Consider the following 27,883-nt stretch of genomic DNA (forward strand, 5'->3'; position numbering starts at 1 on the left):
TGAAGCCTGCATACATACAAGCTTTTGTGTCAGCCCAGTTGCTGTCCAAGGTACTGCTACTGTCTTTGTTTTTGAATTTCCTTTCCTCGACATCATATAAAATACCCAACACTGAATACACATTTGAATTACTATCAGTCTGAACTCACCATTTAGAAATACAATAAATATCTTCAATGTCTTCAGTTATGCGGTTTTCTTTTATATCAGATCTTTGTTACTCATGAGAGGTGAATAACAATCTCTCTGTCAATGGCAATGGCATACAAAATAAAAATGCAGTACAAAGTTGTTACAGTACTTTAAGGCCAAGTATAATAAAACAATGCTTACAAAACTGATTTAAATCATAACTCTTCATTTTATTAAACCCCAGATCTATGGAGCAGATTGAAGACAAAACCATTAAACAAATTTGAGATATCTTTACATTTTTAATTCTTGAGAATTTGTAATGTATATTATCATCACAAAAAGAGCTGGAAACTGTTACTCTCTGGACACCAGCACAAGTGATTAAAACACCATTACCTTGCTCTAACTCAGAGCCATAAACCAAAATAATTAGGCAGAATCATTACAAGAACAACAGTTATTACTTAATAGTAATGGCAATGCAAAACAATTGTTTCTTTAAACAGGCATTTACATAGAAATGACTCACTTGTGATCAGAGCGTATACACAATGGCAAAACAAAGGGAGAGTGGTCCCCAAGAGAGATAGCTGTGGCTGAAAACAGTAGTGATGGACAGAGGGAAAATACGATTGGAGAGGTCTGTCAAGTCTGAAATATTAATGACTAAATTAATTCACTGCCATGGAGACACCTTCCAGAACCTTGTGGAGTCTATGCCGTGTCCTGTCAAGTTACTGGTCATACAGTGTACTATATAAAAAGTGTTTGTTTTTTCTGTATAAAGAGATCTCCGAGATCTGACAGGCTACTGGCTACTGTTTAATTGTAATATGCTTTTTTAAAATTAAAACTGTAATTGTATTTAAAATCTCACAGGGGGTGAGGGAGTATGGCTGTTTATAATACTTAAGAAAAGCACATTGAGCAGATGTTACTGAGCTTTTAATTAAACAATCATGTATCTGTTAAGGTACTAAATAGGCTCCAGCATGTCCAGAATGCAGCAGCTCGGATACTAACAAAAACTTCTCTATCTCAGCACATAACTCCAATCCTGTATAAATTACATTGGCTCTCTGTGAAATACAGAGTTGATTTTAAGATCCTGCTACTTACATATAAGGCATTGAATGGGCTAGCTCCAGGTTACCTTAAGGACTTACTGCGTGAGTACACTCCGACACTCAAGTTATGATCTACTGATGCAGGACTTCTCACCTTATCTAAAACCAGGCTACGCACGATGGGTGATACAGCCTTTTGTTGTGCAGCACCACGACTGTGGAATTTTTTGCCCAAAACAATCAGAGACTCTGTGACAGTAGGCATTTTTAAATCTTGTTTAAAGACTTATTTTTTTATTATGGCTTTTAATGTGTAACGCTCCCTCTGGAATCCCCAGCAAAGACGTGTGACTTCACACAGACAGGATGCAAACCTGTGCTCCCCTGGCTGTATAACGCTACACACCACACTGCCATGCGTCTACCAGGTGAGCCACTCAGGGACCCGCACGACTGTATTTTTTTTTACAATTAAATGGCAGAGTTTTGACAAATGTTCAATCTATTGAGATATCTCAAACATTATTAGCTGGATGTTGTGTGCCACTTTGTAAGGACTAAATACTAAAATAACAGAGAAAATAATAAAGAACAGCTACCTATTCCAGGACTTCACTGAATCGTGTTATTCTATGGTTCAAAAAAGCATGTTGAAGTATAACTGTCTGATATTTTGTTTGTTTCGCCAGGTTATGAGATATGATGTTTTGAATATAAATACATAGCTCAGTAGAGCTTGACCTCTTAATAACAACAATGCTACAAACAACACAGCAGATTGAACAATGGTCACCAGATGACTGCAGATCCATTATACTAGGTAGGACTGTTACTTTGACTGTCAAAGTGGGGATCCTGTGTAAGAGAACACTCCGCTTGTCAGGTGTGAATGACAGACACTTGACAGGCATGTAGAGGACGCTCCCCAGTTTGTCCTCCCACAGTCAAGTGGCCTGATCTGACTAACTGCCAGAAATCGTGAGGCTTTGTAACCCATAATGCATTATTTTCAGTCTGGTGGTTATCTTTAAGATATTAGGGGCTTGGTGCCACAGAGAAATATTACAGTGTAAGGCAAAACAAGTAGAATCCTTTGAGATCAAGCTCTGATCAAAGGAAAGGCTTTGTATCTTGAGAATAATGACAGGGGATAAAAATAAATGGTGGTGTAAACTGTTCCACATCAGTACACAGACAAATGAATAGATATCAGTACACATTCCAATAACAAGAGGTCTCAATGGACTGCACATGCAAACACACATCAGTTGTCCATATTAAAGTGGACCCTTACAAATCTTTTACATGGTTTAACTTGTATCGTGATGGTTTGATTTATATTGTGACCTTGGTTTTATTTTACATTGCCAAAATTTACAATAATTACTTCAGGCTTCAGTATTCCAGCGGTGGAAGATGTCGCATTGTGGGTATTTCCAATAACCTAAATAATTACACAATACTGGAACGTCACTGAATGTTTTCCTGAGCATTAGAGGTCATTACACCCTGTGTGAATGCATTTTTAGATTAATAAAATAAATCAGGTTGTATCGTGTAGTGTCAGTTCACAAAATACTGTTAGTATTATCAGGAAGCAGCACATAAATTAAGTAGTTCCTTCATGTGTTTACGACATCTTCAGCTGCAGTTAATATTATGCAGTGATGTTTTCATTTTCATTAAGCAATTTGATCTAAAGAAAGCCAGTGGTTTGCATTACAGAAACATGTCATGTTATTGAACAAGCAAAACAAGCTAATCTGGTGATGAAAGAGGAATGCTGTATCTCACAAGTCATTATGTTAATATGCCATAAATACTCTCTAAAGGTAAAAATGAACTCTGTCTCTTCTGTTACTGAATGAGTGTGAATGGTGTTGTATAGTATATAAAACCCAACTGCTGTCATCAACAACATGCATAATTCCATTTTTAAACGTTCTGCTTTCATGCACTTAGGAATTCTGATTTTGTCCGAGGCTTCCTTAATTAGAGCACTTCCTGATTACTGTAATTTTTTTGGGACTGTAAAAATGACATTTTGAAATCTGGCAGTAATTTTTTTTTACTCATTTCATATTTTCACTTTAATTGCATTCATCAATGTTATTAGCTTAGTCAAACAAGCAAATCAACAAAGTACAAAATTGAAAAGTCATCAAGTTTTCAAACAAACATAAAACTTTTTTTTTTTTTTGGTGACTATAAATAAAACACTAATCAGGTGAAAAAATAGTCAGATTTTTTGAGCTCCTCATTTTTCTGAGTCTAATTCCGCATGACATTTACATCATCTGGGTTTAAAAGTTCACCCCATCCATCATGTCTCTAGATTTTCCATTAGTTTAGTAATAAAAGTTTTACAGTTTGACCTCAGCACACATATTGATGAGAACCTCACTAAGCTGCTCTGGTGCTGTTCTACACCTGTCATATGTTCAATAAATCAATCCTGGCTGCCAGCAACTTAATGCCTTATTCAAATACAATGCCCTGCACAATAGTCAGGGATTCTGGGAGACAGTTAAAAGCAGTCTAAGACAGACAGGGAGTCAGTGAGGTCACCATATCTAATTACAGTGTTTGTACAGGCCTCTTTGCCCCAGTGTCAAGTTTGTCCTTTTCTTTAGACTTGTACATTTCTGCGTCAGAAAAAAAAAACAAAACAGAGAAGCTCCATGTGCTTACAAGTCTGACTGATGAACCATAAAGTCTTATTAAAGAGTAAGCAGCTTCAAATTACTTTTCAATTTCTGTTTTACATTTCCCTATTTTATGGGTTGTGCAGAAATCGTGAAATTAGCCCAATAACGTGATTTTTACAATATTCTTAAGAAATAAAAATTATTATTATTTGTATTTCATACAAAAAAATCACATTAACAAAGCTGTACAGCTCTACTGTGTGCCTGCATGTAATATTTGCCATGCACATAGTGCTGTGCAGTGATTATGTCATGTGACTATATGTAATCTAGGTGGGAAGTTAAAATACTACAAGAAAATTGATGTCTCTAAGAAGAGGTGAGCTCTTCTGTACATCCTGCAATGTTACTGTAGCTCACTATTGAGAATCGGCTGTTGACAGGCATTTAGATTCAAGTATTCACCGAAAGAGAAATGCAGAAATCCAGCGCAGTACTGCGACTGCTTTACTTGCAAAGAAACAAAAAACGGTGACTTCCATGTTCCAAAAGTCCACTGAAAACCGTGAAGCATGAAACACATTCAATTTTGACCTTACAGGGGCGTTTGTTTGCACAAATATCCCTCTTGAAAAACTGGACAACCAAAAGTTACATAAATTCTCCAGACCTAAAGTTGCAGAGTATCACAAGCAGGAGATTATGGAATTGGTAAAACGGTCTGGTTGCTTGTCAGTGGTCACACTGACGAGTCGACTGATGCCCAAGGTCAGTATGGGTTACACATTGTATTTGTTTTGCAAGACCTAAATGGTGAACATGCATCTGACGTACTAGAACTGAAAGCTGTCCTTGCAGATACACTTTACCTACAGGCTGTTAATTACAACACCGTTTCACAAGCTATTGTAAAGTGCTTGAATAACTTTGACGTTGATTTTGATGATGTCATTGCAATTATTTTAAAAAAAAATCTGTAAACATAATTTATAAGTAGTTCCGTGCACATTCCAGAAAATATGATACTTTACATGTGACACTGCCGTGAATTTTAAAGAACATTTGTGCGATTTTCACAGGGCCTTAGTTTTGTTGCTACAATTATATTTGCTATCTCTAAATCACCCCACCTACTATCTGTGTATATAAAAGCAGAGTCGTTTGGACTGGCAGAGTTGAAAGGTACCATTGTCACATGATTTGAAGGCTGTTTGGTCCCAGCATTTAGGATTATTCAAGGGAAGCAAAGGCAGATTTAGAGCAAAAATGATAACTCTATGTAGCAACATAACCCAGAACCACTCAGTGGTTGCTAACACCATCACATAGTGAGGGAAATGTAAAGAAAGGAAGTATAAATGACATTTGAAGCTAATTACTCCTAACGTATCCACCACAGCTCTCTGCTTCCCCATATTGTACATGGCGCCAAGGGGAGACCCTGAAATGCAGATAGGTCTGGAAACCAACCCAAAACCTATACATTCACAACCAGTAAACTTCATGTTAAGGAGGGAAAAGAAAGAGAGAAATTATGCATATTCTAATGCTCTGGTCTCCAATGGTCTCCTTGTGTTACTCACAACACTGTTAGGTAAGCATTACCCAGCTTTTAACATATTTTGTGTACAGTTCTGGTTTTAAACGTTGGTGTGTCTGCAAGATGGCTGTTGACTTCCTTAGTCTATCTTGTTTTGTGTGTTAATTTAAATCGCTCACAGAGACTTGAACTCCTTGGCAGTCCAATCATAAATGACAGGAGGCGGGACATAAACAGTTGAAGGTCTTTAATATGTTTAACCAATGGGAGAGTCAAAGATCTCATGAGTGGGCAAAGGCGGGACATAATTGGGAGTTTAATCAATGGCTAAGTCAAAGATCTGCCTTGGTTTTACAGCTGTCCAATCATTAGTGAGCACAGGCAGGACACAAATATGATATGGTAGGGTGTAAGAATAGCTGAATTTTTCGTGCAATATTGCTTAATATAGAGACCGTTATTGAGAATTATATTGAGAACTTAAAAGTAATATTTCAAATTGCTTTTTACAAATTAAAAAAAAAATGTCATAAGACAACAGATACATTGTAGTCGATTTGGTTATGAATCAATTTTCAAGAAGAACTTTATCAGAAAAAATGGAGGTATACACCACAAATACCAGAACTGACACAGGAAGGGAAGGGATATACTCGCCACTTCCAAAATTGAAATTATGAAAGGTATCCATGGCTTACCGGTAGCTGTCAAGTAAAAAAAAAAAGTATACTGCTGGAACAGTATTTTGTTCAGTACAGAAAAGGCAATATGGAACAGCACTGGGTACAGCAATCTAGGATGTTTAACGAAGTCAGTTCCCAAACTCGCTTGCGAGCCACTGTAACAAACTTTTGGACAAACCCGGATTGATGTTCAACTCGATAAGCAGAAGCGTAGGGATGTGAGGTTCTAAATGCTTGATTGATTCTGTTGTTTACCTTGGCAAGCAAGAACTGACATTCAGAGGGCACGATGAAGGCACCAATTCCTCAAACAGAGGTAATTATGTGGAATTACTTTCTCTGATTTCTGACTACGACAGCATGTTATGCAATAACTTGTCAATAGCCGCAGTATTCTCGGGTACCTGTAACAAGATTCCGAACGGCTTAATCTCTTTGGTGCCTCAGGTTCTGCTAGATGCAGAAGTACAGGAAGTCAAGTACGTAGCTATAATGGTAGATTAAACAACCGATGTTGGAAATGCAGCTCAGCTGTCTTGTGTTTTCAGGTACTAGTATGTGACAGTGACCCAAAAGAACGGTTGTTCTGTGAAAATGTGTTACATTTACTAAAATACAAATAATAATAAAAATGCTTTTAAAAAGATTCCATTGATTTTTTTAGTATTACTATGCAGGACAGCCACTGTAATACCATTGCCTTTATTAAAAATGTGCACAGATTAATCTACCAATTAATCAACTAATGCCCATAAATTAACGATCGAAAATCCATTGACAGCTCTAAAAAAAAAAAAAAAAAAAACTGCACTTCATAATGACTTTCAAGCATGTGAACTTGCAGATGAAAAATGTTCAAATTCTATGCAGAGCTGTGTCAACTCTTTGCATGGTACAGTGGACTGGAAAACATGCTGTGATAAATGTGTTCCTGGGCTGCTGTTTGATTTGGTTTAAAATTACATAAAATTAATTTGATTTAGTGGCTTTATGATGGTCTTAGTACCTGGAAAACAGAAATACATAAGATCCTACAGTCCTTGGCACTAATAGACACCACAGTTGGCAGCCACCCAGAGAGGTCAAGAGCTGCATGATGAAAAGAAATTGCAAATGATGCATCACTTGTGACAGCCTTAGTCAAGACAGCAAAATACTGTAGCCACAGGGTTGGATAAAGCATGACTGAAGGTGTTCTCCATCACTGATCTGATGGGAGACAAAGCAGGATAGGTTTATACAGAAAGGAAACACAGCAATCTGAAATCATGAATGGCTACAGTTGATGCACTTTTTGTTTTTGATTTCACATTCTTTTGACATAAGCATTATATAAATTGCCTTTCCATGAAAGGTTGCAATATTCTAGTCTCTACGAGAGGAGGGCAGCTAAGGGAACAAGAGGAGCCCACATTGGGAGTGTGACAGGCTGGCTCGCAGTGGTGAGGTGTGGTGACATCACGGACCAGGAAGTAACTGAAACCAAAACAGTGGATGGACAGGTGAAGCTGAATGCAATGGCACTCAGCATGTTTAATAAACAAAACAAATGATTTTAACAAAACACAAAACAAAAAGGCACAAGGGCCAAACGAATAAACAAACAAACAAGTAAGTGTCATGCTGGCTAATCCAGCACGTTTTAGCAATTGTTAATTATGTATTATTCTCCTCGCGCTCTCTCTCTCTCCGCTCTCCCGTACTCTCCTCTCTACACTCAACACCGCAGCACGGGCAGCTGCCGGTTCTTATACTCTGGCCGAGGGGTTAACTAGTTGTTAATTATCTTATTACCCTGCACGTGTTTGGTAAGGATGCATGACTGTCAGCTAGTTAAATAATCAGTAGCTGATCAGTCATGCATCCTCACAGGGTTTTAAATTCTAAATAATAAAAGACGCAGCGCTTTTAACTGCGCCGCAAACAAAAATACAAATAATAATACATAGGGGCGGGACACTGCGCCACACATGGCCTTTTCGGCCACCTCCCCCCTTAGTCCCCAAAGTCCCGGTTAGCAGTCCCGGCGCAGGAACAGGGGCAGCAACGGGCCAAAGGTGGTGGCCATGGTGGAATCTCCTCCCACCCAAACAGCCGTAGCGTTCCGATGGCCCACGCACAGGTCGGCTCCTCTGGCCAAAAAATTTTTGGGGCTGGTCTCCTGACCTCCCCCCCCTTCTCCATGGCTGGCAGCTGCCCTTCATGGGGCTCCAGCCACAGTATTTCCTGCCGCGAAAGTGCAGCTGGGGGAGCTGGTCTCCTGACCTCCCCCCCCGTTTTCCATGGCCGGCAGCTCCCCTTCATGGGGCTCCAGCCACAGTATTTCCTGCCGCATGGCAGGACTGGTAGCGACCCTAGGCAAAACAGGACCCTCGGGAGGCGACGGCAGCAGCTGCAGACCTTCGGCAGGCAACGGCAGCAGCAGCGGACCCTCGGGAGGCGACGGCAGCAGCAGCGGACCCTCGGGAGGCAATGGCAGCAGCAGCGGACCCTCGGGAGGCGACGGCAGCAGCAGCAGCGGACCCTTGGGAGGTGAACTCAGGAGGGGAGCCCCTGGCCATGGAGGTGGCAATGGGAGCTCCACTTCTCCCTCGTAACCTGTAACTAATGGCTCTCCAGGCAACAGGCAGCCCCAGGCGATGTGGAGCAACAGGCAGCCCCAGGCGATGCGGAGCAATAGGCAGCCCCAGGCGATGTGGAATAGGCATCCTTGGGTGGTGCGAAGCAGGCATCCTTGGGCGGTGCGAAGCAGGCATCCTTGGGCGGTGCAAAGCAGGCATCCTTGGGCGGTGCAAAGCAGGCATCCTTGGGCGGTTGAGGCGGAACCAGCAGGTATTCACCCTCTGCTGGTGGAGGTGGGAGGGGTAAGCAATCCTCCCATGGCAGTTGAGGCGGAACCAGCAGGCATTCACCCTCTGCTGGCGGAGCTGGGAGCGGTAAGCAGTCCTCCCAAGGCGCTTGAGACGGAACCACCTGTTTGCATTCATAAATATACAGTATATATATATGTTTGAACATAAATGATAATAGACCAATCAGTGCTGATTGTCAAAATAGGGGTGGGATATTTTATAAAGCGCACAGTTGCAATCTCATGAGAGTCAGGTTAGAAGTTGGGACGCATTAGGAGCTTGTATACAGTAGAGCGGTTATTGTAAGGCCCCCAAAAATATAAGAATAAGAATATCGGATTTATTTTGTAAATTCTCTGCGACACCACATGCTAAAATCAGCTTGTCACATATGCTGCTAACTGGGGGTGCTGCTTTGTGGAGCAATACTAAAAACACATGAACACAATGACATTCTGGATGAGCTAGATGTCCATTCCCTCATGAACAAATTATCAGCAAGTCAACCTTTGGAGCCTTATGACTGTCCTTATGATTTATACAGCACTCGCTAAACTCTCTCAAGCTCTATGGCTGCTGTTTTTTTAAATAAATAAACCTGCCTGATTTAGTTATTTAGTAGTATCTAACAACATTTGTGTGCCTGGGTGTACTGTAGGTGTGCTTCACCTTTGCTATTGAGAATGTTTCTTCCCTCAAGCACTGCCATTATTATCCATCACTGTCCCATTAGTGTAATTAGTGAAGTCTATTCTTGTCCATTTCACTGGCCATTGACCACCGACAAGAATATCCCCTAAAGAGGCATCTGCACAGAGAAATGGTTCCGAGATCCGAACAGGCCTGACTTTAATGTGTGTGTTTACTGTGTGCCTTATAGCACAGTTAAAAACAAGCCAGCAGGTTCTATAAAAGAACAAAATGACTTATTTAGTATTTATTGTAAATATTTATACAGGATAACCCTCTGAGCTGCAGCATCAAATTCATAGTGATTCCCTGTTGACAGCCATGGCATGACTCTAATGAAGCGAGCACCAGGTGAGTCATACAGTACAACGACAACAACAAAATAAAACTTATGATGCCAAAAAACGAGTACAATAATGAGTTTTTAAGGTTTCAAAGGAATAGTAATAGTAATAATTTCAAGACTTTTATTCCTATAATAATGTGCCAGAATGAGATCTCATTTTAGGAAGCATAAAATGCCTGCTACTAATGGAGTACACAAGCCAATGCACAGAAATAATAGGTTGGGTGAGCAGAGGGCGAGCAACTCTTTTCTGTAATGCCCCTTAACCCCCAAACACTCCTAGGACAGGGCTAAGAATGACAGAACCACCAGACTGATAAACATTGCCTGCTCTCCTGCCTTTCTTTTTTTGGATTTAACAGTTCATAATAAGAGCATCTAATGTTGCTACAATCCCTCTTTGTCCTTAGAACTACATTATGGATAATTGGCTAAAGAGACACTGTGGTCTTGTTACCAGTAAAGTACAAGAGACTAACCAAACATGACTTCTGTTGGAACTTAGAACCTAATTAGAAAATGTGTGAACATCTGCAAATCTTGCTCCCTAGTACCCAGTTTATACAGTAGTTTACACATTTCCTGCCTTAGCATTTCCAAGAGGCCACAGGGAGCTTCTGTTTCTTTCCTCAGTAATTAGAAACAGTGTGAATGTAATTAGTTGCCTGGTCATCTGGTTAACGTGGCTCTGGTGGCAGGCTCTGGGAAGTAACTAGAATTGAATGTGACTCCCTTAAGCTGTATGGCAATGTACTGTGTCCGCAGTATTATGCACTTGCTTTATATTATGCACTTAAATGGATCCTTTATACCATTCTCAATACCTGTTTAATATAATTTCAGGTGTTTTTATGTCATTCACCTTTGTGTCTGCTTAGGTTTATTATTTACCAGGATTACAAACTAATGCTCCTTTACAACCACTGAAAAAGCTAACTTTCTGAACTGGTTTTAGAAATGCCCATCAAGTGTGTGCAATTGGAATTTCTTTCCCCTCTGCAACTGTGGCAATACCCAAATACAAAGTATAAAAGGATAATTGTAGTCCAGTTAGAATGTACTCTCATTTAATTCCGGTGTGCTAGGTTACAGTAATATATATATAGCAACATATACCACAGCAAATTAAATATAAATAGATTTAACTGGCATTGTATTGCTAACGTAAGATGTCTTAATAGGGATCCATGTCAACGAATATGTTTTAAACATTTTGTTGAATGGTAAAACTGTTTAATTTCAAAGCTAAATCAGGAAAGTGTAACAGTATTAGATCTGCAGAGACACAAGCTGTATACATGCTTTGAAAGCATGGAGTTTATATCTGGTCTTCTCAGAGTGAAAAGGAAATAGGAGGAACATCCATACATACAATAATAACATTCAGGACAATGTATGGAAATAATTCCAAAAAATGTGTTGGTTTCCCTCTCGTAACTAAGGTGAAATAACGTCACAGAATCAAACGGCAAGCAAAAGGTCCTGCATATTAAGCAGAAATGGAAAATAATGAACACATTTACAATGTGTAATGAATCTTTTCTTCAGGTCCATTCTAATAGGACTTACAGTTCATTTTCAGTCCTCAGTATAGCCGGCAGCAGCAAACTTATAACTGAATCATTTCCAGGTCAAAAAATAATTTCAATATCAGTCAGCCACCTGTCTAAATTAGCTGATGCTTGGCAGTTCCTATGAAAATAAACATTAGGCTCTGCAAAACAGACAAGCAATATCCAGGGGGTGCTTAGTACAGTATATGTATCAAATACAATTTGCTGGAAAGACCACAAGGTCAAAATCTTGTTTGAGAAAGCACTTTCTGATCAACTAATTGTGCTGATCTGAAACAGCACCAGTGCCACCAGCCTAATAAAAGGCAGCAGCATCATTTGATGGGTCTCTTAACAGCACTGTCTAATGGAGGTTTTTATCATCTTCCTATGTCAGCATTGTAACTGAGTGTTAAACCTTCAAAACAACTGGCCTCATAAAGTTCTGTGCAGCACTTAAAGATGCCATTTGTGCACCAGCATATGCCAGAGCCCACTGGAAACCATTTGTTCATTTCACTGCCAACAGGACCCATTAGAACTAGTGATGCAATGAATAAAACTGCTTCAAAACACTGTCTTAAATAAACAGACAACATGATTCGAAATGTTTAGCAATGACGTCTGTTGTGGACCTTTATATGGACTTCAGAAGGTACTGGCTACAGCGCTAATTACCTCAACAGCCTTTCATACAATGCATTTTTTTGTACATTCCATTCTCTTAAAGTATGAAAATGTATTGTGTTCTTGTGCTTGAGCTTTTACCATGCATTACCATGTTACATCGGAAACACAAATACAGTAATACAATACTTTTTTCATGCATTTCATCTCAAATATTTATTTCATACTGTCTATTGGATATATTAGATACCAGGGATAGATTTTTTAGTTTTAAGTTTATTTCAAACAGCACTGCAAACACAAGTCACAGAAAGAGTGTATTTCAGAATCTACTGTTAGACAACAAGAACAATTTCAACCCACATTCAGCACCCGAGGGTTATGTTTAACATGTTATAATCTGCAAGGGAGGCTCAATCTCATTTGAAAGAAAATCAAATAATAATAAACAAACAGCAAGTGGCCCACACAAGTAGAAGTGCTGTAGGTCTGCATTAAACATCCAAGTGGCCAACAGACTGTGAAATTACAGATTTAGCCCATTTAGTATAATATTGCATCACTGTCCTCTTATTTCACCTCCATTGGTCATCTGGCTGGCGAGTACATTCCCAGGGTATTTTAAGGCATATCACTGGGCTACATAAATAAAACTTATCCTTGGTGCACCTTGCAAATTAAAAGACATAACTAAAAAGCATTAGGAAGCTATTCACAACTTTTTAAAAAAGAGAGCTGAGTAATATCGGAGATGCCCAGTTTGTAAAAGGTAATTGCCTAGAATTATTCTATCATTACACCCTACAGGCATTTGAGGGCTATTTAGCTGTTCTGAATGCTGTTCTGTTCTGAATGCCCCTTTATCTAATCTCCATTTGTGACCCCTGGTCCTTGTTTCTTTTTTCAGGTCAAAAAAGTCCCCTGGGTCAACGTTGTCTATACCTTTTAGGATTTTGAATGTTTATATAATAAGAAATTATTTCACCAAACACACTTATGGGAACACCCTCCATAACTATTATTTTCAAAACTTGTTTTCTGTTTGTACAAGTTAAATGAATGTTCTCCAGTGATTTATTCAACACCAATTTCCAAGCTTTTAAAAGAACCCCTAGGTACCATATCTCAAGCTGATGGAAGTTTGCACAACAGCATTTTAAGTAGGAAAAGACAGGAAATCCTGGTATTCATACCTTAAATTGTTCTTTGGCTTTGGTTTGGTCAAGGCACCCAGAGTCAGTCCTCATCTTAGCCAGAACACATTCAGCTTCAGTCAGCCACTGGACAAGGCTTTTTAAGTCAATGTGGAATCGACGCCACTTCTCCACAGATCTGTCAAACCTCCTGGTGATGGAAATGGAGGAAAAAATAGAAGAGACAGGATTGAGAAAACTAGAATTACACTGGTAATATTTCAAAAGTATTTGAAAACTGCTTGGTCGTATTTCTCTTGATTTATATATATATTTTTTTTAAATGGAAAAATACCCACCAATTCCCAGTCTAGGCAGGTGCACCTTCAGAAGATACAGTACTTAGAACAACACTGATTCTTAAAATAATACTTTAAATAACAGCGGGTGGATTTAATGTTACAAATCCAGCTACAGTCGATCAATCCCCATCCGCCCCGCTCATTCCCACCCCTTGAACATTGCGGAGATCGGTGTTCCTCCTTGTTACCTGTTAACCTGTTCAGCCAATGAGAGGCTTTGATTGTCAAACTGAAAAACGGTAGCTGTCTTGTGCCGTCTGTAGAAATTAAAAAGTGTCCTGTTGTTTTACCTGTTTTGTGTGTAAAAAGTTGCATATTAAATAACGTTATTAAGCCTTGCGGGTTTTTTTTACAACAGGTTTTTATTTTATTAGGTTCACATGGCTGAAGCTGCGAGCCCCAACGTAGCGACCCAGCTACAGAACTACGCTCGACAAAAAAGTATTCTACTGAGAAATATGCTAGAAACTAATACCAGTGATGATACCGTCTTGTACATTTTAGAGTGGCTTCAAAGTATTTTGATTAATTCAGAGGCAAGCGGAATTTATGCAAACGGCCCGTTGGTGGAAGTTTTATCTGAAGTAATTTCTGAGTTACATTGTGAGTTTACATGTGTTGTAACCAATTCAGTACCCCCTCAGAAACCTGTATTCCCTGGCGCATTGCGCATGCGTAAAATGAGATCGTCCCACAGGCACGTATGATTTTTCTTTTGCTCGTGTCTGAGGTAAAATACTAGTGATGTGGAAGGGGTGGGAATGGGCAGGGCGGATGGGATTGATTGACAGTTTGCAAGTGCATACATCAAATGTATAAAAAGGCACATTGAATGGATAAAGCGTGCATCGAATAGATAAAAGACACATTGAATGTATTAAAGCTTATATTTAATGTTTGATGCTAGTTTTTTTAACATTCGACTGTTGCATTTAACATTCGATGGTAGTATTTAACATTCAATACTTTCATTTAATATTCAATGTTGAATTTATTATTTGATGTTAAAATTTAACATTTTATACATTATTTAATATTTAATGCTAGTATTTATTATTTGACGCTAAAATTCAATATTCAATATTTGCTTAAATTAAACATTTAATGAATTGTCATTCATTATTTGTTTTTTGTTACTTTCACCTCCCATACAAGATATGTAGAAAATCTCTTTCATACATGCATAGGCCTAATCAATCTACATACCACGTCGCAACCAAAAATGCATCACATACTGGAGTGCTCAGAGAAGCGTTTCGCCAACATGGATTCACTTATACTTATACAGTACATTACTAAGGCCCTAGTTATTTCACAGCCATGAAAGACGTAACACGGACCGTGAAATTCATTCTTCACCGTGAAATAAGCTTGTTTCAATTTCAAAATGAAAACTGGAAAGACTTATTGATTGACACTTAACAGCAGCCAATTACCACTCCGGGCTCCCCTCACTGATTGGTAGATATGGGCAGCTCAACTGATATTGTTAAGAGAGTGAACATTTTGTGAGTGTCCAAAATGAATTAAAAAAAAAAATCTACAATAATTACTGCAGCAGATCATGTACAATAATTTTGCATTCTACTGGTGGCAAACTAGTTTGTACAACCTGCAATGTTTTATTGGGTCATATACGTCGAGCTACGATCGAGTGGCATTTAGACTCAGAAAGCAATCAAAAACGAAAAAGGTTGCGGATAGTGCATTGCTTAAAAACGAAAAGGTACAAAATAAAAGTCTGAAACAGCGGCACGTGACAACGCAGCAATGTTAAATATTATTAGTTTCACTCAAGACAGAAGGTGACAGTTAGGACTGATTTAAAACAAAATAATATGTATAACATACATTAACAGGTTACTCGATCTCTGCATCATCATCCTGTATCTGTTCACAGACGCATATTCTCAGTAACTTTTAGAAGCAACAACACAGATTACGTTCTTGACAGCAAGTTTATATATACAAGACACATTTTTAATTTCATGGAATATTCGATTTCATTAAAATATGAATCGACGTGTTATCGTGGGGTCCCAATCGATAAATATTTGATTATTATCTTTATCCTTACAAGCCTACCAGATACAAGGTTGAAACTGTGAAAGACCTTCCCATCATCAAAACAAACTGCACTTTGCCCTGTCTTGAGTTCTTAAACAAACTGAGCAAGAACATTACAATTCTAAAACAAATAGAGAAATACAGCTATGAAGCAAGCTTTTCTAGTTCAGCAAGCATCAGGGATACTGTTGAGTACAATATTTTATGGGCCATGGATTTGGTTTACAAAATATGGTCACCTTACCCTAACTGGAATGGTTTGACACAAACCTCTATGAATCAATGCAACTGCTTGAATGTCTCTGATGTACTTTAAAATGTTTACATTTAAATCCTATGGGCAAAATAAAACAAGTGGGGAAAAATGTCTACCAATAAATATACTGCTGGTTTCTTTGATGTGATACAATACAGGAAACCTGCTTCAAGTGCACTACACTATGTCTGGATCAGTCTTAAAATAGGTCATTTTAAAAACTAAATTTTTAAAACAATTCTCACATAATGTGGAGTAGAATTGCTTGCCCACACATTTTGGATTTCATGCCGTAATGACAACTCTTCTATCTAACCTGTAACCTCAGTGACAGATCAGTCCCACTGCAGTTGTTAATAATGGCTCCTGGGAACCCTTCCACCTCTGTCCAAGAGAACATTTCAACGTGATAGCTTTTTCTTAAAAAGAACAAAACCCTACGAATATTCGACCAAGTGCTGAGAAGCTGTAGTTAACTTTGCAGGACATACTGGAGCCTGCACAGGGTTATGAAGAAAATCTAATTTCCCAGGAATAACAGTTCTTTCAAAAAAAACATGCAAAGAACCAGAACCTGAAAATCATGTAATAAACACACAGTACCTGAAAGGGTCTCTTGTCCCAATCATTTTTGTTACTTTTGAATGTCATTCATATGAGCTGTATCAAGAGATGCCAACCCATAGGCCTCAACTGAAGAAGCAGGTGTTTTATGGGGCTACCTATTGTTAGCACAAGTACATTATGTATTTTGACCTTTAAATGCAGTAAAGCCAACACTAGCAAATACCTACTATGTTGTCCTGTAACGTTCTCTTAAAGTCTGTAAAGATAATTAAATTACTTTATAGATCACAACAGTCATGTAAAGATCAACAAGAATCTCTTGTTTTGTGCTGCCCTGCACTATCAACTTGTACTTGCAAGTTGAGGGTTGTGGCCTAGTGACATCAACAGCCATCTGTATGGGTCAAAGAACGAATAAAACATACACATCCGAATGACATCAGTAAGTACCACATTAGAGGACAGCCACTATCGTTCATCCTGGCATCCTACAACACATATTGATAATATAGTGTACAGTACAGAATCACACATTTCCTCAACTCGGTCATATTGCTAGATTTCTGAGCTTCATAAATTGAATAATGGTTGCTTTCAAAACTGTTATGAAGCTGAGCTGAGAAATGAAAATATTCACAATTTGAGTTCAAAGTATTACAATCCAGGCTGTGTAATAAACTGATGAAAACAGCCTTACTGCAGAAGGAGGCAGTGGGACAAACTGATGAATTTATATAACTGAAAAGTGACACGTGTTCCTGAATTGTCTGTCACCATGACAATAGTTAAGCCTGCGTGCACAATAAGTCGTTGTCAGCAGAACATTGGCCAGTGAAGGACAGGGTCTAATTTCAGAACGTCCCATGAATTTTACACTAAAATTCTGTTAAGATCATATCTTTTTGAAGCACAGGCAGTAACTTGCATGTGTCCCTTCACTCTGTTTCACTGCTTATAAAGAAGCAGTGAGCTACAGTATTAAGACATATCTCCAAAGCTTTTTACTTCAAACTGTTACATAAAAAATAAGTCAAAAGGAAAAAAAAACAGATTTTTACTAAATTTCTAAAACAAATAGGAAACAAGATTTTGTCTCCCACCCATCCAGTGCAATGCTCCCCAGCTCCCCTGACTGTAATGTGGTGGTGCCTTTACCAGATGAGCTTGCCAGAGACTCAGAATTACCAGTATTTAGTTACATCTGCAACACAAGTGTGGCAATGTGCTCCGCCCGTGTGCATTTCTGTGTTGTATGTTGCGTGTGTTAATGTTGGTGTATAGAGATTGGTACACGGGATATAAATGGGTCTGTGTTTCACGTGGTATTTAAATTGTATAATTGTATTTAGGCACGGGATTGCACATCACTGTACGTGCATTTAAAGTAAGTAATATGCGCGCACGAGGTTGCACATAATTAATTCACGTGCTGGGATTCAAGTGAATAATTAATTAGTAATTGAATCCCAGCACAACAGTATAAATAGATGCACGTTTCATTCACTCGATTTTGGGTGTTCGTGAGTGGAGAACGGGATAGGAGACAGAGGTAATAATTGTAAAAATAATAAGAACGTAAATATAAGTGTTCTCACTCACCGTGTTTGTCTGCTCGTTTGTCTGTTTACTGTTTAGTCCGTTTTGTTTATATATTTATTTTGGCGTAAGTGCCGTGTCCTGTTTTTGTGTTTTGTTTGTACAACCTTTTTATTTTCTGTTCTTCTTCTTCTTCTTATTATTTATTTCTTAACAGACGCCCTTATCCAGGGCGACTTACAATCGTAAGCAAATACATTTCAAGTGTTACAATACAAGTAATACAATACAAGTAATATTAAATGCTGCTTCACTAAAACCCCAAGTCTCTGTTGTTTATTTCCTGGCTCTGGTCTGACGCCACCCACTCCGGCCGTCTTTGACACAAGTTTTAATTTTTTTTTTTTTTTTTTTACAATACTGTAATTTTTCAGATTAATATAAGTTACCATCATTTCACTATGGTTTATTAAACATTTTTTACACTGGTGTACAAATGTAGTCAAATGCAATTCGAAAAAGTATTAAATCTACGGTCCCTATTCACAAAGTGTAAGGAGCGTTTTAAGGAATATTTATCCAAGGACTGTTTTTTAAAGAGATTTCACAAACATGCTCTTAGGTTAAACAGTGCTTTGGAAAAATAGAATAAACTACATAATAAACCCTCTTTAGGTTTCATGAATGGCAAACTTGGGTTTAATTAATCAAAATGGTGCTTAACAAAAATATTAATTAAAACAGTCCTGAGAGACAAATATATATAGAATCCCATTTCTGACAGAGACACACTCCTCTGCCGAAATGGGACTGAGCCCTTCATTAATCACAATGCTACAGACCACTGACTGGGTAACAGACATCTTATTATTCATTCAGATGTGACTGTGTGTGGGATGTCTGAAAAGTGACAAAAAATCTAAAGATTTTAAAGACAGGTTAATATATATCTACTGAGGCAGGCATATTGTCAGATTACAATTGTAATAATGTCAAGCATGGTAAAGTGTGTTTGACAAAAGTGATTATTTTAATTTATTTCCTGCAGCATTTCTTTAAAGGAAAAAAAAAAACACGATTCTCAGTCCAATCTGTATGGAGGGATTAAGTTGGCTTTCAGAAACATGTATTGTGAAGGGAATTCTGGCATCTTTCATCCCACTTTTTTGGGTAGATACTGGCAAAACAAAACTACTGTTTACTGGCAAGCCTGTGTAAGTTTGAGCCCCAGAATGGAAATGAAGCTTATAATGAAATTGCAAAGAGTTTGTGTCTCAGAGGAGATGGATCAGGGAGTTCACTTTCTTAGTGATGCAGAGAGTGGTTGCCTGGTGGAAGAAAACAATTTGAGATAGCTGCTGCTGGTTATGCCCGTGTATGCTGCAGTGTAAGTCAATGACATTCATGTCAGCCGATGAACTTCAAGCTATTCTGGTCTAGGAACCATAAGGAATTTTTTTCTGGTTTAATGAAAAAGGGTTTGCATTGAGAAACTGCCTAAAATGACAATAGACACTGATATTGATGTATTAGATGGCTTCTGTCAGAGTTTGTAGCAGATGGAAATTACATCACATTAAAATTAGCCATTCTGTATACAATATCGGATGTTGTGTAAGATACAAGCTGATTTTCAGATGACTCAAGATCAGAATGGGCAGTCAGCCCACTCGTGGGTAGATAAGAACATAAGAAAGTTTACAAACGAGAGGAGGCCATTCAGCCCATCTTGCTCGTTTGGTTGTTAGTAGCTTATTGATCCCAGAATCTCATCAAGCAGCTTCTTGAAGGATCCCAGGGTGTCAGCTTCAACAACATTACTGGGGAGTTGGTTCCAGACCCTCACAATTCTCTGTGTAAAAAAGTGCCTCCTATTTTCTGTTCTGAATGCCCCTTTATCTAATCTCCATTTGTGACCCCTGGTCCTTGTTTCTTTTTTCAGGTCAAAAAAGTCCCCTGGGTCAACGTTGTCTATACCTTTTAGGATTTTTAATGTTTGAATCAGATCGCCGCATAGTCTTCTTTGTTCAAGACTGAATAGATTCAATTCTTTTAGCCTGACTGCATATGACATGCCTGAACTTACTGAGATGCTCTGAACTTACTGTATGTGGAGTGGATATCAACTTTTATCATACAGCCCCCTATGCAATACACGTACAATACAAGAGCAGAAAAAAATATGCTCTTTAAGGTATGTAGGGATCATTCCTTTTGGCCTGACTCTGATACTGGCTTTAAAAATGATGATGGCACGATTGTATACGAGAGCAGTTGTGCTGTTGAGAGTAAAATGTGCTGTGGAAGTTGCATTGTAAACACTACATTCTATTAGTAAGCTTAGTGTTTGTAAAAACACAAAAATGACTTCATTCTGCCTAACTCCACTTGTTTAAATTCAAATTCAATTTAGTTTACCAGTGGTTGAAACATGCACATGGGATTCCAATTGATTACTGCAATTTATATTTGTTGTTTTTGTTCTCTCAATTATTCAGTGTTCAAATTAAAAAAATTTCCCCAAATACATTTGTAGGAAATAATATAATGTGATTCTCTTTTATTGCCTGGGTATTACAGTTGTCACATACATTCTGGTTATATTGATGATTGGACAGCTTTGCTGTTTGATGCAAACTGAATTAGACACAAACAGTTTTTTTCCAATGAAATTTACCTTTCCTAAAACTAGTTTTATTTCACTTTTTTTTATTCTGTATACAGCAAATATTCACTGGACAGAAGCATTGTCTGCAAAAAGCCTCACAGGATTGTGCTTGAGAGGTTTTGTATTTGAGTGGCTTGGAAGGATTTGACCAGGGGCCCCCCTCCATCTCGCTGAGAGCTGCCCTTGAGGTGGGGAGGCCCCAACACCACTTTTACAACTGCACTAAAAATTGTAAAGCCAAACACGTACTTTGGTACAGTAGTTGAAACTTTGAGTATCAAACCAGAGGCATCATGTGTCAGCAGAACTCTGTCAGATAATCTTCAACACAGCAATATTTTCTAGTGTAGGATGGTGATGCAAAATGAAAACCACTTTCAAGTAGCACCAATTCCAGGCGTTAATGTTTTATGGATCCCAATTACATTTAAAAAACCTGGCAGCTCTCATAAATTATTTTTTGGTTTAAACATTGTTACAAGCTACCTTTCATGGGAGCCTTCAATGGCCCAACAAGGTGAGGAAGAACAGGCATCTAAGGACAAGTATCTATCAGCAGCATTACAAGTGTTACCAGTTGAAGTCAATAAATGCCTGCATATAAGTTATGATTTATGATGAAAAAGAAACAGACAACTGAAAGATAACTTAGGTCAGGACTATGTTCAATTCAATAGACAGCATCTATGCTTTACCAGCTCCCCAAAGATAAGGGGACAAACTCAACAGGTATCACATACTCATGTATTCACTTTGCTGTCTTCTTCCAAACATCACTTCCTATTCACAAGGAAAAGGGAGAAAAGACAAACTTCAAGATATGACACTCATAAATAGGTAGGGTTTATGTCCAAGGCTAAAGGCTTAGAGACACTTGATAAGGGTCTGAAATACAGTATCACAGTCAACTAATGTATTCTTCTTATTGCTTAAAATGCTTAGGTACATGACTTTCTGTTTCAGTCAATCATGGTGGCTTTTTTAATGCAGAAGTAAAAAGCACCCATGTGACCCCTATGGATCTGATAACTGAAAAGAAAATCCTATACAGTTAAACAAGAATCATTAGTTAAGATAACTGTAATATTTCTGACCCTACCAAGATGCCCTTTAATACAGCCTGTGCAGATGAATTGCAAGATACTGCAAGAGGTACAGTATACCATTTGAATATAATGCTAGATAGCGAGCTCAGTAATCAGTAGTTTTTTAAAATATATTTTTAATATATTTGTTTTGTCTCCTTTAATAAAATGGAGTGTTTAATGCAGTCTCCATTCCAATGTGCAGCTGGCTTCCCCTGCAATGTGCTGCAGAGCCAAGGTCACAGAGGATGTTCTCTGGAGTTCTGAATTCTGATCTCTGTTTACACTACAATAATGAAGGTCCAGGTTAAAAGACTCATTTCTATTCTAAAGAGATAAACATGTTTTAAAAGGGTTAGAGAGGAAGACAAAGAGGACAGGGATCTCATCGTTTTGCATTTCCAAACCTCCCATGTCTCATCTCTTGCACTCACTCCAGTTAGCCAACTATAATGAATAAACCTCATGGATCTCGGTCAGGTTCCAAGTAGAGCAGTCATTATCTCACAAGTGGATGTCCTCTAAAGTTAACGGGACTTATTGAAACTTGCTTTAAAAGCATCATAATCAATCCTCTTCAAACAATAACACTTTTTAAAAAGGTCTTTAGTCACAATTTTTTTTCAGTTTATAATAGCATTAATATCCTCTGCAGCTGGTATAACTTGTAGATAATGTATTTCGCAATATCTTGCAGGTAACGATGGCTGCATTGAATATTAATTCTTATTATTAAATGGGTAGAAACAATTGGAGAAAATACTAGATTCTGATTGGCTGAGGACTTCTCCCTAGCCATTAGATGTCTGGTGATAACACAGCAGTGCGGAACTTCTTTCTACCCAGTAAACAAAATCAATACGCCAACTTTAACTGTACGCCTGGGTAAACAAAACCACTCGAGTCAGGCAGTATGACAGCAATCCCTGAGATTAACTACAAAAGTTCTGCAGCTGAAAACATTGAAAAAGAAAAGAAAATGTCAACATACTGAGGTAAAGGAAGCAGATTTAGACAACCTAGAAATGAATACAACTGAGGAAAACACCAAGCGCCAGACAAAATGGACTATGAAAGTTTTCCATCACTAGCTAACTGAAAAGAACATTGACATTGATTTAAAAACAAAACGTCACAATAGCAGCAGCAGCAGCTCCGTCTACTGGACAAAACCCATACATACATGTTGAAAGAATGAATGGCAACATCCAGTTCAGTATCTACAAAGCCTAAACAAGAAACTATTATCGAAGCCCCAAAAATAAAATATTATAGAAAACGGTTTAAAAGTTTTATTGTTAAGCTAACAATTTTAGTTACTGTGATACTACTTTTTCTGTCAGTGGAAGATTACACAAAAAAAGAAATATTTTAAAAAAAGTTTAAAGTCTTCTTTATTTACCAACAACAACACACTCATAGACCCATATAATAATAGCAATAATACACTCCAGGATCTGTGTGTTATCATGAGATATCACCACTTCTTGACAGCACACCCAAGGCGTGGTGATATCTTGTGATAACACACACCCTGTTGTGTATTATTGCTTAAATAACTCCAGTGGTATTACTCACGCATGACGGTCCTTGTACAACTTGTTAAGTTTTTCCCAGTTTACATCCAGCTGAGTCAGGGCCTCTTGGATCTGCTCGGTTTCCACGGGTGAGGCACTCTGAAGGGCTGCTGCTTTCTTACTGTGGACACCCTCCACCCTACTGGACAGCTGCCCCAGGTTGTATTTCACATTCTGATGAAATGAGGGAGATAAGAGTTAGTCCGAGCAGGAATAAATCTATCAACGATTAAAAAAAAAAGAGATACATTTCAGAAACAGTTGTCAACAACTGGGATATCATGAGTAACTCCTTTTTTATGAGGGCCCTTTTCAACAAAAAAAATATTATAGTACATGTACAGTATATACATACAAAACATACAGTAAAAGTACAAGGTGTATCCTTTCAGAATTAAATTAGTCACATAAAAAGTTGGTGTTGACAATAAACTATTGCCTAGCAACACAAAGACAATAGAAGTAATAATGCTGGGTTGGTTTGTAGTGGTCTTCTGTCAGGGACATGATAAGCCCATGATAACAGGGAAAGCGATTATTCTTTATGAACACTGCTCTTGTGAAAAGATATTACATCCAATATGCACAGCTAATGAATTAAACGAACACCTGCTAATATGATCAATGAGCTTCCACACATGCCTTCTGACAGCCCTTATGATTTTAATCATCTCTGCCAAATATGCTTCTGCTCAAATATCATCCGTCTACGGTCAAGATGAGTGGCAGCAATAGCTTTGAAGGCCAGAGTCCAGTAATAATAATAAAAAAACTAACTGTTTTAAAGTTGCTTTGGGAGTTTTGCTAACACAATAATGATAAAGCCTTGCACTGCTAGCAGTATCTCTCGGAAAGGAGTTATGAGTCTGAGCACCAAAATGAGCTCCTGTTGGAGATTCATTTCTGACCCGGTTAGATTATCTACTCTCCCACTGGCACTCTCCCATCAAGACTGAGTCGTTTCCAGCTCAGATATAAAGACTTCCATACTGTACCAACGCTCACTAGTTACGAACTCCTTTATAATTCATTATTTAATAAATAAATACACAAATATTACAGACTTTCCACTGCAGCATTCTCAGAGATTACTGTGTTCCATTCATCACACAGGCATTCATCCCATAGGCACTGGCTTTAGTTGTGCAGTCCCTTAAGGGTGGCCTGAGTACTGTCTTTGCAAGAACTGTTTCTATAATTTACTTTAATTCTCTGTCAGTAAAACTTCTTTCTGTTTGCTTCACTTTTTATAATTTAGTGTCTTGTGAGAATTGCATTGTAAATCCACTGATATCTGGAAATTGAGTTCATATCCTTTGCAAATGGGATATACTGTAGTACATACATACACACTGTATGTTACAATTTAAGGTTTTACAATTTTAGTATGCATTGAGGTCTGTGTATGTGGCATTGTGTCAAAGCAGAAGCCCCGCACTTAAACAGTGTATCTTTATTTATTTTTGGCAGGGATGGGGTTAATTCCGTTCCTGCCAAATTCACGTGTGGAATGTGGCTGGGTCTTGATTGAATAACGGATCATCAATCAAGTCCCAGCCACATGGTATAAAAGGAAGCAAAACTTTGTTTGGAGGAGGAGTTTAGAGTTTGTGAATGGGGTTTTTGCAATGCAGTGAGGGCCATTGCCCAGGTTGACTTGTTGTTATGTGTAAACCATTTGTTTTTGTTTTCTGGTTGTTAATAAAAGTGCACTCCAACACTTAAAACTGCAGCCTTCCTCTTCTGGGTCTCCTTTCTGCCAGGTAACAAGCCTACAGCCACCATGCTACCCAGATATATAGCAGGCTATCACACTCAAACTGTCACAAATGGTCCCACTGATTAAATAGACTCACAATTAACATGATTACTTTAAATTACACCGATCAATAAATAACTGTGCTGAGCACTTCATCAGTAATGCCCAACAGAGGAAACTGTGAAATTGACTTTAACTTCAACTCTTTACCGTAATTCCACAACTCTGCTGGTCTAATATAATCTTATAAAAGACACACATAATAGTCGTACTGTAGAGGGACAAATTATATAATGTATCCATTCCGCTCTGTCGGATGAAATTAAGTGATTGATTAACTTCCTGTAGCCAGTGTCCTTCACTTCATATATTAAGTGCTAGCAAATGTGTCTCATTTATAACAGTCAGAACTGCAGTAAGAAAATGATATCCTTACTAGACAGATCTGAAAACATTTGAACCTCACTTCTTAACTAAATGCACAGAGCAAAAATAAATTATTGATTTTACAGTGGCTGGGGTTTAGTTTACGACAAACTACTGTGTTCTGTGTTGTACCATTCAGTCTCGCAGATCTTTGTTCAAGATTAGTTCCAGCTTTTAATGTTGACTTTGCACATGCAAGTGGAACAAATACAAAACAAGTTAACAAAAACAAATTCATAGTTTTTCATGGCTATCAGGAAATATTCTCATCATAGTAACAGATCTATAATTTATAGAATCAACTTTTCTTCATTCACACTACAGCAAAATGTTATCCTTAAATGGTGAGGTTGCCAAGGCTGTCAAAAGAACCCTGAACTGAATATTTTTAAAAAGTGTAAAATCTGACAAATGATGTTTAAAAACTAAAGTTCAGTAAAAACTAAAAGTACACATTTCGTCATCTCAACGTAACCGATCAAAAACGTATACATACCCATGTTATTCACCCCTCTCTTGCATTTGATTCGTTTGATTCATTTGCATCCCTCCACCTCCCCCATCTCTGCCCCAGTAGCTTCTCTTAATACAATCAATTATGGGGGGTCTCCTGCCTTGTCCAGATGGCCAGGTGGTAGACCCTCAAACTAGGTGGGTTTGATGCCAAATAGTTGTTTTCATTCTGAGCATCTGTATGATCCATGATCGATTGTGTGTGAATTGTCAAGGCTACTAAGTAGACCAAGTTAAAAATAATAATAATTAAAATTTAAAAAAAAAAAACTAAAATCATTGCAATGCAGCAGCATGATTTATTTTGTGTTACCAGTAGCCTAAAGTACAAAAAAAGTGGGCTAGGTATTAATTTGATTTTACTACTGCACTGTATACTGTATAGGCCTACTGTACAGATTTATATTTGTACATAATGTAATGTGTAGCCTACCCAATGATTTATATTTAAAATACATCGAGAACTGTAAATGCATGTGTGTGCGATTTTATTGTATTGTTTTTAAAACCGACACCTCCTTGGACAAACATGTCCTGTTTAGCGAGGGGCTACTGTATGAATATGAAAAGCTTTTTGGGGTGAAGGTTAGGGCCTCACTATAGAATCTGATGGGATTAAACTGCCTTTCATTTTATATATATATATATATATATTTTATATATATAAAATAGGTAAAATGAAGACGAAACAGAATGCATTGTACAGATGACGTTTACATTTAACAAAAACAATGTTGTTTTGATTCTTGCACCCTTGCATGTAGAGACGTTATCCTTCAGGCACCTTCTGCTACAGCAAACCACAACTCAACTGCCGCTATTTTATTTGAAAAAATGTTGCAAAACTCTCGTTAGAGATCTCACTAAGATTATGCAAATAATATTTAAATGACTATATATATCGGCTCTCTTCATTAACATATTTTTCTTAGTACATACGACAAAATGTGCACTTTGCGAACTGTTGTAACGAAAATGCAAACTGCAGTATGTTTGCACTGTGACTGGCCCATCTTAGTACATCTACCCCTTGGTGTTAAAGTGAGTAGATCTTATTCCAGATTTTGCAAATCACTGAGTAGCTGGTGTCTACAGTGGATGGATGGTATATGTTTTATTTCCTTGGCAGTTTTAGCCCACTGTGTCCACAAATACACCTTTTCTGTGAAGTCCTAGATTAAAGCAGCAGGGAGAAAGACAGCATCCAAACAGCACCAGCATACATTAAGAAGGATGTGGTCCTTAAAATACTGAAGTCATTTATTGGTTATTTACTATTTGTACAGAAAGGAGGAATGCAGAGTTTAATGACTATGGATATATGTAGGCCTATGCCAGAGATTTCATGCTCAATTATTAAAATTAACATTGAGTGAAAATACGTAAAGTTTTATCTTTTCCAATGCAAATTGACAGCGGAACAAAACTGCTTTGGACAAATAAAAAAAACCTTGGAAAACGGCTTGTAAAGTAAGCTTCCATTTAAGTTAACAAACAAACTTTAATCATGAGGGCCTTGAGGAGAAAAACATCTTCTATAAACAACAAAAATGTGAAGAAATCTGTGAGAGGTTCGTAATTGATTTTTTGAAGTAACACAGCAGCATAAAACTATATTATTTTTGAAAAAAAAAAATCAGTTCCTCTCCCTATCCTCCTTTTCCCCTTGTATGTGTGTACAGCATTTCTATAAATTCTTACAAACCAATTTAGAACTGTGTAGTGCAATCCAAATGCACTGATAACATTACAATTCAGTTTTATGGACTTGCTTTACATCCTTCAGGAGGCCC

The 27,883-nt window shown here is 37.9% G+C and overlaps 1 protein-coding gene across 10 annotated transcripts in view; it reads right to left on the minus strand.

The window, feature by feature from the left end:
* LOC117407249 (dystrophin-like) overlaps positions 1 to 27,883 on the minus strand; it is an 809,654-nt gene that overhangs the window by 394,134 nt on the left and 387,637 nt on the right. For all 10 annotated transcript variants that reach the window (XM_059028873.1, XM_059028880.1, XM_059028876.1 and 7 more), the window contains 2 exons: positions 23,394 to 23,566; positions 13,335 to 13,485 (listed from right to left, as the gene is read on the minus strand). In XM_059028873.1, the coding sequence (XP_058884856.1) occupies positions 13,335 to 13,485; positions 23,394 to 23,566 (324 nt within the window). The remainder of the gene's footprint in view (positions 1 to 13,334; positions 13,486 to 23,393; positions 23,567 to 27,883) is intronic.

The sequence above is a fragment of the Acipenser ruthenus genome, chromosome 8, assembly GCF_902713425.1.
Source record: "Acipenser ruthenus chromosome 8, fAciRut3.2 maternal haplotype, whole genome shotgun sequence".
Lineage (NCBI taxonomy): Eukaryota > Metazoa > Chordata > Actinopteri > Acipenseriformes > Acipenseridae > Acipenser > Acipenser ruthenus.